At 44.4% G+C, this 12455-nt stretch overlaps 1 protein-coding gene across 1 annotated transcript; it reads left to right on the top strand.

Annotated features, from left to right (window-relative positions):
* Nucleotides 1-273: 273 nt before the first annotated feature.
* On the top strand, nt 274-7748 carry FGF23 (fibroblast growth factor 23). Its single transcript, XM_008588544.1, has 3 exons — nt 274-501; nt 6037-6140; nt 7308-7748. Exons 1-3 carry the CDS (start codon nt 288-290, stop codon nt 7746-7748), a joined length of 759 nt encoding a protein of 252 aa, XP_008586766.1. The 5' UTR covers nt 274-287.
* Nucleotides 7749-12455: the final 4707 nt, after the last annotated feature.

The following is a 12455-nucleotide window of genomic DNA, read 5'->3' on the forward strand; positions in this document are numbered from 1 at the left end:
TGTGTGTCTGGAACTGACGTGCCTTCCGTGAGCCTCAGAGTTCGCTGCAGTTTCTTCAGATGGGCTGATTACAACACAGAGGATGTGGACAGTGGAGTTTTTCCTGTTTGATGTCACACTGCTACCCTTTAAAAGTCCAAGGGAGAAAAGAAGGGAATCCAGCCTAGGATCCTCACACCAGCTACTTGCAAGGAAGAGGAGGAGAAAGAGGCAAGTGAGGCAGGACCAGCAGAGTCCCAGAGGGAGTGTCAGGTTTCCAACTCAGCACCAGCCATTCGGAGACCTGCATGATGTCGGGGGCCCACCTCAGGCTCTTGGTCTGTGCCCTGGGCAGCGTGTGCAGCGTGTGCGTCGTCAGAGCCTATCCCAACACCTCCCCGCTGCTCAGCTCCAGCTGGGGGGGCCTGACCCACCTGTACACGGCCACAGCCAGGAACAGCTACCACCTGCAGATCCACAAGGACGGCCACGTGGATGGCACACCCCATCAGACCATCTACAGTGAGTAGGGCTTCAGGTTGGGGAGAAGGGGGAGCACTCCTGTCCTCCACCTTCGGGGGGCTCAGGATGCGTTGGGCTAGACCAGAGGGCGAATTCAGCCTCATTGATTCTTGCCCAGGAACCACTCAGAGTGCATGTGTGTGTGTGTGTGTGTGTGTGTGTGTGTGTGTGTGTGTGTGTGTGTGTGTGTAAACCTTGGGGGAAGATTCTGCCACCTCCATAATTAGTATTTACTGGTTTCTTTCAGAACAAATAACTTCTGTCTTAACTAAAACCCCTCTTTCCCTTTGCCCTATCCAAGGATTCAAAAAATGTACAGAAAGAAAGGCAAGAAGTCTAAGAGGACAGGAAGTCAGATAGATCAATAAACGCTGAGTTTTAGCTCATGAACTTTGGACTGGGTTAAATAGGGAGGTTGTAAAGAAGATTCCTGTATCATACCAAGGACTGGAATAGATGAACTCAGGGGCTCTTTCTAACTCTGCGCTTCTAGTATTCTGACCTTATAAAAATTCCCAGGAAAAATATACTAAAGCCAGAGTGTCCAGGTGTGCTGTCTTGAGTCTAAGCAAGTGCACAATCCATCCACGTGCTCACCTGTCCACACATCCATCCATCCATCCGTCACAGGTTTGCTGCGTGCTTCAGAGGGGCCCAGTATGAGATGATGATTCTCCTCTGGAGCTGAAAGGTGTCCAGTCGGTAGCCAGCTGAGCAAGTCAGGAACTCACTGGCAACATGAGACCACTGTCGTGTTTTTAAAGATTAGGTTTGGGAGAAGTTGAATCCCGATCCCCAGGTCAATCAACTAGCTGTGATTCATATGAGAGCTCCGTTGTGTGCACCTACATAAGGGATGATGCGGAGAGACGGGATGGGCATTGAAGAAGATAGTGTCTTCTATGTTAGGAGAATGTGTAAAAATTACTCTAAACATATGAAAAAATGCAAACCGATGGAGATGAAATTAAGGAATGAAAGAGGAATCACAGTCTCTATTGAACTGAAAACTTCTTATAGGAATTACGAGTCCCCCTTTATTGCTGTAATAATTCATCAGTTATTTTGCTCTGGCCTTGCTGTGTGCAAGATGTTCATTCTGCTAGGAATCAAAGGTCCTCAGACGTGGTAGTAAGATACGTGCACATTCAAATCTAACAGTTGAAACCTCAAGTGCTCAGTGGGTGTGCATAGGAGGTAAAAGGAGGGAGAAAATTTCTCTCCAAATACCAGACAGGTTCCAGAACTCAAGTCAGGTGGTAGGACTCAGAAGTCAGCATCTTGGAAGCCAAGTTTGTGTCTAATGGCAAAAATCTGAAATAAACTTGGATGCAGCCACAGTGCTGCTCATTTTATTCAGTGCATGCTTACCGGGACCTACAGTGTGTCTCGCATTATACAAAGCTCAGTGACTGGAAAGGAAGGCACAGCTCTTCAGAGGCCTCATAGTCTGTCATCCCTTCTCATCTCCTAGCTCATTATCAGACTCTTAGGAAATACATTTTTGCACCCCTCAATTTCTACTGCAAGATTATATGTGACTTAAAACGTGGGATAGGGATTCTGGTAATTATTTAGATTTCTATAGATTGAAAGGGCTGCATATAACTAGAATATGCTTATAAAACTTGTCGAGAATCATGGAATCCCTTTGCTGAAAGGAAATTCCCAAAGACGTGCCTTCCTGAACAAGAAATTGTGTCGAACAGTCCAGGCTGGTGGTCATGGGAAATGAGCCTAAGTTGCTGAAACTCTCGAGCTGGTGGCCCAAATGCAGAGCTTTTCCTGCAAATGACCACTGGCCTCAGCGTGGGGGACACACTGAGCTCCAGCTGCACCAAATGAAAGTGACTGAGAGGAAGTGAAATGAATTGACCTGACTTCAGGCTTTTTTTTTTTTTTTTTAATAGAAATAGGATTTTGTTTTGTCAGATATAGGCACTAGCTAAGCATTGTGTCTTTAGAAAGATAAACACTAACCCGGGGAGGGGAGCTCAGGGTCAGGGTGTTGGGAGGGAGACCTACTTTTCCTAGTTTATATAACCTTTTGCATTGTTCAACTAGTTGTCATGTGTATTACAAAAAAAAAAAAAAAAAAAAAAAAAAAAAAAAAAAAACAGGAAAAAAAGTATACTTTAAGATAAAAAGTTACCAAAAAGGAAAGGGTAAATATTGATGCTTGCAGATAGGTCACACTACTAATTAACAGTCTGGTGAAGGACTGCAATGTGAAGCAGCGCTTTTACACTGATAGAAAAGTGTGAGGGTGTTTTTTTCCTAATTAACTATACATTTCTAGTGAAATCTGGTTCGATTCTTTTGCTTTAGTAGATTCTTGATCAAGAGTTGAGTCCCCAACATATCTTTGGGTCATTGGTCTTGATAAAATGAAATTATCTGCCTAGAGGTTTTGCAGCCTTAAGACTCCCAAGCGCTGGTGTCAGGCAGCCCCTTTAGTGTCCATATCACCTGCTCTAATGTGAACAAGGCCGTCCTCTCACTCCCCACTACCCTCACTTTGTGCAAACAGCAGAAAAGAGATGCTTATCACCCCGGTTAATACCACTTCCTAGACCTTGATATTCTCCCTCCCTCCACCTTCCCCACTGGAACTTTACAAACTGGAAGCCCAATGACTCTTGGGCTCTTTGACCCTTTATACTATCTTTCTTTTGAGGAGCTGGAGAACCTTACATCTATCATCTTATGTCTTATTTATTATTTACCAGCCAGGAGAACAGAAGAGAAAAGATCATTTTTCTTTTTTAGCAGAGGTTGAGGCAAAGTTATCATGTGAAAGTTACTCGCTTTCACAAAGTGCTTTACAGTAGATGACAACATTATCTCATTACATCCTCAAGATGACCAAATGAGGTAAATGTTTCCACTACCCACAGTTTACATATGAAACCACAAAGATCAAAGAACTGAAATAACTGACTCAAGGTCACACAGGTAGTAAATGACCTAGCAGACATCCTGACCCCAAATCTCATGCATCATGACGCCTCCGTCACTGAAGGAAAAGTCCATTAAGCCTGCCTGGCTCCAACAGGTGCAGCAGGAAGCTCCAGCAGCCACAGTGATTTGTTCCTTCCTTCTGCCAAATCCTCCCCTTGAATCTATGCAGACTGAGAAAACATGCCAAGGGAAGGAAATCTGCCTCTTACATCTTCTAAACTTCTAGACTGGCTTGTGCTGGTTTGACTCGAGAGTCCGGGCACCCTCTGCAGCGGCTGCTCACTGTCCCCCACAGGCTGTCTTCTTCCAGAACTGGCCCTGGAGACCAGGAGCACACGTCCACACGTGCTGCCCACACTGACCCCGCGCGTGGGCTTGGCACGCGTGGCAGGTCAGCACATAGCCCACGATGCCTTCCATTTGCGCATCATTGTCTAGTAGCTTTTACAATCATCATCCCACTCGGTTCTCATCATAACCCTATGATGAAGCCAGGACAGCTATTATTGTCCTCATTTCACAGTTGAGGAGACCTGGGTCAGCGCACTGACTTGCCCAAGGCTACAAGGTTAGTAAGTGGCAGAATTGGGACCAGAATCCAAGTTCCCTAGTTCCTGGTTCCTGCCTCTTCCCTGGTCTCCTCCGGGCAGGCACTCCAAATCGGTGTCCTCATGGCCTGCAGCACCTTGGACTCGATTTTGTCTTCTCATATTTGCAAAGATTTCCATAGGAGCCAGAAGATGCAGGGAACCAGGAAGATGTCACTGACCTGAGTCTGAATCCTGCCTTAGTTTCCTGATTACTTAAATTGAGCTGCTGCTGCTGCTACTATATACAATATGACAGCTGTTTTTCAGAATTCAAAATACGCAAAGTAGTTAGAGTATAACCACTCAAAAACAGCTACTAAACGTAATTTTTTCCCCAATTAGATTGAAAAGTCATCAGGACAGAAACTATTTCTTATACATTCTTTCTGCTTCTCTCAAGGTTTACCACAAAATTAACCATACATTTGAAATACACGGACACCATTTTGGAGGAATTTAAGTATCCTCTACACCTCCCATACCCCACCCCACTTTCCAGAAGCTTCCCTCAAGGGTTAATCCTCAGCCAAACTTTGAAACAAACTAACGCTTTGGCCTTCCTCCACTCTCTTCTTCCTGCGCCTGCCTCCATCCTCATTCCTCCGCCTCACATCATTATGATCTGTACTCAGCTAGCGTCTAATTATTGCTTGCCTACTCTTCTCAGAGGTCTTTGTATTGAGCCTACATGGATAGGAGAGAAGACCCGGTTCTAAATCACCCCATGGGATTCTATCACTTGCTAGGCACACATGTTGGGCCTTTACAACTCCCAAGCTACATTTGCAGAGGGGGGTTAGAACTCCTGCCTGGGCCAGCTCCCTGCAGGCTGGGAGGGCAAATGAGATGCATGTGGAAATTCTATGGTGGGCAAGTGGAAGTAGCCCCAAAGACCTAAGGAAATGATATTTCACAGAAAATGTCAGGTAATTATAAACAGCATCTGGGGCAGAAGTCTCTCTGAATTATCACTCATATCACGCCACTGTATGGCTTAATTAATTGTACCCTTGCCACAAAACAGAAACCACACTTAAACTGTTATCATTTAAAGTGTAGGTGATAACAGTTTAAGTGTGATTTCTGTTTTGTATGAATGGGTTTCAGGCCCTTGTCAGAGACAAGTTTTTGAGAGAGGACATTGAAAGACCATGAGGGACTCTGCACCTGGAAGGGGCACCACCAAGTGACAAACAATCGAACCTGAGACGAGCCCAAAAAGAAAATCTCATCCACCCCTGGCATCTACTCACCATGGACAGATACACCCTCTGCTCCTAAGTAGCTCACCCTAGATGTAAACTTAGAGCAAGGAGAGAGGAACACATGCTGTGGTAGAGGTGCAGGCTTTGTGCTGAGGGAGCTGAGAAGAAAGGACAATCAATTCTGATTTGGGAGATAAGGAAAGTCTTCACAGAGAGAGTGGCATCTGAGCTTGAACTTGAGGGATGAGTGACTTCAGTACACAGAGAAGGGAGAGAGAGAGATCAACTCTAACACAGTTCTGGATACATAGTAAGTGTTGACTGATGTATCAGACTACTACACAGATACCTAGATAGAGAACCAGACTATCAGACAAGCTGGATCTTTGAAAAACATCTTGGTATAGATTAAAAACTCACAAAAGCAGAAGGCTTGGAAGAAGAATGAGATCACGAGCACAAACATTAAAATGTATTAGCAAGGCAAAGAGAAAAATAAACACAGTCCAGGCAGAGGGAAAAACGTGTACAGCACAGGGGAAAGAACGCCTGGAGATCGGAGTGCCCCGTGCAGGCAAGACGGTGAAGCGAGAGGCGAATGAGTGTGAGTGCTGGGGGCCAGCAGAAATGAGGTTGAACGAGCAGAAAGAGAGGGTTGTGTGATGTCGTCACCACCCTTAGAATCAACCCAGGGAAGCTTCATGAAGGTGTGTTCTCAAGAAGTGCTGGAAGGTGGGAATTGCATGTGCAGTCTTTTATCCACATGGTCTTGTCCATAGGTGCCCTGATGATCAGATCAGAGGATGCTGGCTTCGTGGTGATCACAGGTGTGATGAGCAGGAGATACCTCTGTATGGATTTCAGAGGCAACATTTTTGGATCGGTGAGTTTCTTTTGTGTTGATCACCATTCACAAACAATTATCTAATTTTCTAGCTTAAAGATTTCATCGGCAGCATACTTGGGGACCTGTTTTCACAGAGGACTTTGCTCAGTCTAAGTATTAAATGCTCAGGATTTCATAGCTGGGGTTTGAACCTAGGCAGTTTGGTTCTAGAACCTGGGATCCTGGCCTCCAGTCTGTAGTGCCCATCGGTACCCATTTTTGTACCTAGCACAGCTCCTCCTAAGTAGTTGTAAGTCCTCGAGTTATGTGAATTCATGTTGTAAAGTACATTAGAAAGGTGAAAAAGCCGTTGTTGTCATCTTGGTTCTGTCACTGGCTGTGACCTTGGGCAAGTCCCCTCACTTCTCCAAACTTCAGTTTCTTCAGTGGATCTCCCTCCAGTTAAAGATCTCTAATTAATTACCTCTGCCTCAATTGTGATAGCTGGTCATTCAGATTGCTAAGCAATCGGTTTCCCAAACTAAAGGCTGCCAAAATATTGCAGAGGATGTTGAGATCGTGGAATAGAAGGACCACTTATCCCCGGAGTCTCTTACAGGCAGACATACCCACTAGGACCAGGGACTTCCTGTTTTGTTTGCTGCTGGTCCCAGCACCTACAGCCGTATCTGGCTAGAGTAGATAAATACCTGTTGAACAAATACAGACATATTTGTTATGGTAACTAATGATAGTTAACTCAATATCTATCAACTATGACAGACGGCTAGCTAAGTACATAAATATCTGTTGAGCACGTCTAGGCACATAGGGGTCAGTCCTGATCTGTAAAATACTTTGTGGAGTTTCAGGATGAAATGAAACCATCCGCAAAGGCCTTAGCAGGCACTCCATAAAACCCAGTACTAGTGACCGACTGAGGCCTCGAAGCCAGCTCCTCTGTTATCGAGGCTCGTGTCCCTAACCCCAGACTATTCCACCTCTGGGAGGTCAGCACCCTCATTTGTGTCTGACCCTGCAAGCTCCAGCCCATCCTGTTCTCCAGGTAGGGAGAAAAATCCCAAGCCAACTTGCAGCCAGGTAGAGAGGGAAGCAGGGCGCACGGCGCCTCCGGCTCTGTCCGTGCCGGCGGGAGGGCGCTCAGTGCGCGGGCAGAGTCCCCGCCCGGGCCCGGTGCCCGCCTCACGGTGTCGCGCCCCGCAGCTCTCCTTCAGCCCCGACGGCTGCCGCTTCCGACAGCGCACGCTGGAAAACGGCTTCGACGTGTACCAGTCGCCGCAGCACCTCTTCCTCGTCAGCCTGGGCCGCGCCAAGAGGGCCTTCGTGCCCGGCGCGAACCCGCCGCCCTACTCCCAGTTCCTGTCGCGGAGGAACGAGCTCCCGCTGCTGCGCTTCCACACGCCCGCGCCGCGGCGCCACACCCGCAGCGCCGAGGACGAGCTGGAGCGCGACCCGCTGAGCGTGCTCAAGCCCCGGCCGCGCATGACCCCGGCCCCCGCGTCCTGCTCGCAGGAGCTCCCGAGCGCCGAGGACGACGGCCTGGCGGCCAGCGACCCTCTGGGCGTGGTCAGGGGCCACAGGGTGAACACGCACGCGGGGCGCACGGGCGCCGACAGGTGCCGCCCCTTCCCCAGGTTTATCTAGGGACACGCGAGAGCGTTCCTCTTATCCAGTCTCTCGGCAAGCTAAACCGTTTAAAGGGACCAGGCCCCTCTCCACTCCAAGGAGGGGACAGTGGGGGTGACGTGCGGAATGAGCTGCTTCCGTCCGTTCCCCTCCCCAGCAGGTCCCTCGAGAATCAACCTGTGAGGCCGAGCGACAGGGTTGCCGCCCCCCTTGCCCCACGTACACCAGCTTTCCGAATAAGAACCCCAACAGGTAAACTAGGAATTCCCACTTCATTAAGGGGGGAGAAGGGATCCGCATCCCATATGTCTCTTCCCTATGCCTCGCCCCTTGATCAATTTAGCATTAAGAAAACACAATGGCTTAGTGACTTCGCCACTTGGAAGGTGTAAGGAAGGGGCGATACCAGCAGCTTCTCCACTGCTGTGTGCTTATGTCACGGGCTGGATCCTGCTGGCATCTGAGTACACAAACCTTCACATGAACAGCTGCACTGGGCAAGCTGAAAACACTAACTTCAAGCCTCTGTTCTTCCTTGAGCATCTCTGGGGAAGAGCTGTCAAAGATTGGTGGTAGGCTGGCCAAAACGACTAGAATGCTCGAGGAACGGACGCAGATATCTTGCTGGAAAGCTCAGCCTCCCCACGGTGGGGTACTCTTTGACCACCCTCCCTGCATGCTGCCAGACCCAGAGGGCGCAGAATGATCTCTGATCCGTTCCCGAGTGGCTCATGATACATACCCTTGCCTCTTGGCCCCATCTTTGGCTTTAGTTTATTTGGCCTGAGGAACAGCTCTAGTATCAGCCCATGAAAATCTGTCCTGCCAGGATTTGCTCTTCATAATGGAATTCAAACTCTCCTAAGAGGCATTAATTAAGCCTCTGCTTCCAGGTTGAGTAGTAATCCATTCCGGATAAATTACAAAAATGTACCTGCGGATGGGCCCTGAGACACTGGGACTGCCCTTGGTTAGGTTTTCTGTGGACTGAAAAATTGTGTCCTTTTCTTGAAGGGAAGTGTCATCAGGACTCGGGGAAAAGAAGTCCCATAGCCATCGGACCAAGTTCTGGGGGTTGGGAAAAGACAGCACTGTCAGGCTCTTGGCCATGACCTCTTTAGCACTCTGCAGCCGTGGCTACAGGATTAGTTAAAGACACATTTGGGTCTCAATCCCCTTGGAAAGTCTTGGGGGGTTAATGAAGACAGGTTCCGGTCCCAGGGGCCCCAATGCTATCCCAAGGAAAACAAAGCCTCATGTAGGAACAGCCGAGGACTGCCAGACAGGTAGGACTGACAGATGCTCAGCCCTCACCCTGGTCTAACCCCATAACTTAGATTCTTTCTACAAGGGCGTCCCATTTTCCTACCTCTATTTAATGGCCACCTAAAGAGCAGAATATTAACAAGCAAAGTAGATTCAAACAGCTTCCTCCCACTTTTTTTAACTGCCAACATGTACCCCACCTTAGAAACGTATCCATTCTTTTCACTTAACAGAGAAACATTGGACAGCTGTTTTTACCTGATGGTTTTAAGCTAAATTTGAAGGACCAGTTCCTATTCTGAAACACTAAAACTATGTATAGTAGTATATATAGCCTGTTCATGGCAAGTACTTTAATAGTTTTCATTTCCTGTTGGGGATATTATTCTGTATAATAGCTATTGGAAGCTTCCCAAAACTGAAAAGTAGATGGAAATCCCACAAGGACTTTGGCAGAAAACTGGCTGAAATCTCACTAACTCAACACCACCATCAGGGATTTTCTTTTTGACAGAGCCAATGTAGCCCCCACAATTTATGTCCTTAGCATGTGGCAATATTTATTTATTTATTTGGAAGATTTTGCTTATCACTCTATATTTATAAATATTTATAAAAGTGTAACCTCACCTTTTTCCTTTCTTCTGTTTAAAAGAAAAATAAAATTTATCTCAGCTTCTGTTAGCTTCTCTCTGCATTACTACATAAAAGCACATTGGAATGTGAGAATAAAAGGGGTTACGGGACAGGAGATTTGGAAAAATCCAGGGAAAGTAAAATTGACAAAGAACATCAGAATTTTAAAATATTCAAAGATCTTTTCCATTTGTAAGCAGACTCAACAATTTGGGTTAATCTAGACAGAATTATTGAAAACAAAGACATTTTACCAATATTGGATTTCTGACCACACTAGCCTTAAAGTGTTTCCCTTAAAGACAGAAATTTTTGTTTTATTTAAAAAATACACACTGAAACAACATCAATATCTCAGTAAACCAGATGCTATGTACTTAACATATACACAGTGCTAATGCCCTGTGAAAATTTGACAGCAGGACACCAAGATAATGAATCTATATACCTTCTCTTTCTGAGGTTGGTGTTCTCAGAATTCCTTCTTTAATCTCCATCAGAACTGGCTACCAAAACACAGGAAGCAAAGATACTTATTAACATTTACATCTCTCTCTATTCAAATTCACATTAGCTCAAGCCTTTAGTTGGTTTTTCATTACCTGAATTTAGCCATTAGCTTCTCCCTTTCAACAATGTAAAATAACTTAGCATAGTGTTCATCATTTTGATTGGTGTTCAGATTACCTTCTGACAAAGTATACGAAGGGAATTTTCTTCTGATTATGTCCCTTTTAAGAGTCTGAGTACCAAAGTCCTCTACACTTTGGGTAAGGGATAGCCATCAGGAGCATAGGTCAAAATGCTTTCCTTAATATGCAAAACAGACTTATCAGAGACAGGTTATTATTATTATTATTATATTTTATTATTTTATTATATTATTATTATTATTATTAAAAGCTCTCCAGTCTTTTTTTATTTTTGGAAACAAACAGCTTGGCCTCTGCTTATAAGTTTCACCCCTCCATAGTATTTCAGAAATAAAAGGTTAGAAGAGGTGATTCTTAATTTTGTTTCTGGCCCACAGGACTTGAAAACCCATAGAAATGGGGCAGTACCAAAATAATATTTGGGAATAAACAGGCTTCATTCCCTAATAGAAGGAAAATTGAACACTAAAGAGGAAAGAAGACATGCTGTGGATATTTTCCTTCTACCGACTGGGAGAGTTTCTTTATTTTTTCATAAAAGTTCTCTCTGACTAAAGAAAAGAAAACTAAAGGTTTTATCACAAAACCATTGCGGTGCAGTGAGGATGGGAAAGGGTAAAGAAAGAAAAATGTGAAAATTATATCTGAAATGAAAATTTTACTGAATGCACTTAACAGATTGGAGATAAGAAAGGGTCATTTAAGATAAAGAAAGTTGATATAAATTATCTCATCTTTAGAACAGAGAAAAAATAAGTTTTTAAAAATGAACAGATCCTTGGTGATCTGTGAGACCTTATCAAGCTGCCCAACGTAGGTGTAAGATGAGTCCCAAAAGAAAAAAGCAGAAAAAGTTAGGGAATAAGAAATATTTGAAGATGTACTGACTCACCTAACATTATATCTTAAAAAATACTAAAATTCTAGTCTTAAATTAGAAACAGGCAAGAATGTTTTCTTTCACTAGTTCTATTTAATTGTACTGGAGGTCCTGGGAAGTTCCCTAAGGGAAAAAACAAATGGCATACAAACTTAAAGACATCTCTATTTTGAGGTGACATGATTGTCTATGTAGAAAGCCCTAATGAACCTACAAAGCAACTATCAGAACTAAACTAAAACTAACAATATGTAAATTTGGCAAGATTAATATATATAAGTTAAGTGTTACATACCAGCAGCAAACAATTAGAAAGTAAAATTTTAAGTAAAAGTGTAAGAATTCCATTTATAACAAGGACAGAAACAAAATATTTGGGAACAAAAACATAATTAAGGACAAATTTAACAAAATACATAAACGTTACAAAATGTTACTGAGAGAAGTTAAAAGTTATAAATAAATGGAGAGATACACTATGCTCCTGATTTGGAAGACTCAATATTGTTAAGATGTCAATTATCCCACAATCATAGTCTCGGCAGGTTTTTTCTATAGAAACAAACAATTTTAAAATACACGTGGAATAAGAGAATCTAACTGTATTACAAATGTATGAAACAACCTCATAGGGGTAGTTGGGTGAAAGGTACTGACCTAAGTAATTTTGGAAATGAGTAGAGTCTGCAAGACTAAAGGCAAAAAGAACTGCACGTAAGCACTATACTCTAGTTGATGAAGAGACAGCCACATAAAGAAATATTCACAGGTATGTGAATATACATGAGAAATATATCCACATGTTAGTTCCTTGCTTTGTCAGCTGAGAAGGCCTAAAAGAAACAATACCCCAATAGTAACGAGCACACCTAGTGCCCAGATCTTGGGGGTTTTTTTTGTTTGTATTTTGCTTTTGCGACCAGTAAGGGGATCATAATCCTTGGCTTGGTGTCGCCCGCCGGCCATCCCTATATAGGATCCGAACCCGCTGCCTCGGCGCTCCCAGTGCCACCCTCTCCCAAGTGAGCCACAGGGTCGGCCCCAGATCTTGGTTTTTAATACCATTCTCTAATAAAAGGAACCATGGTTTCTTGGAGAAATGGCTGATTCTAGGACTGGGACATAAAAAAGCAAGATGAGCCTGCAGTGTCTGGTACTGACAGAAAATAAGGAAGTGCTAAAAAAAAAAAAAAACAAAAAAACAAAAAACAATCCATGTTGATGGGCTATGTCAAAGGGTCACAAGAGCCAATTGAAAGAGCTTCCAATAGCTAAAGCTGGAACAATTTA

Source organism: Galeopterus variegatus, unplaced genomic scaffold (genome assembly GCF_000696425.1).
Source record: "Galeopterus variegatus unplaced genomic scaffold, G_variegatus-3.0.2 Scaffold4892, whole genome shotgun sequence".
NCBI lineage: Eukaryota > Metazoa > Chordata > Mammalia > Dermoptera > Cynocephalidae > Galeopterus > Galeopterus variegatus.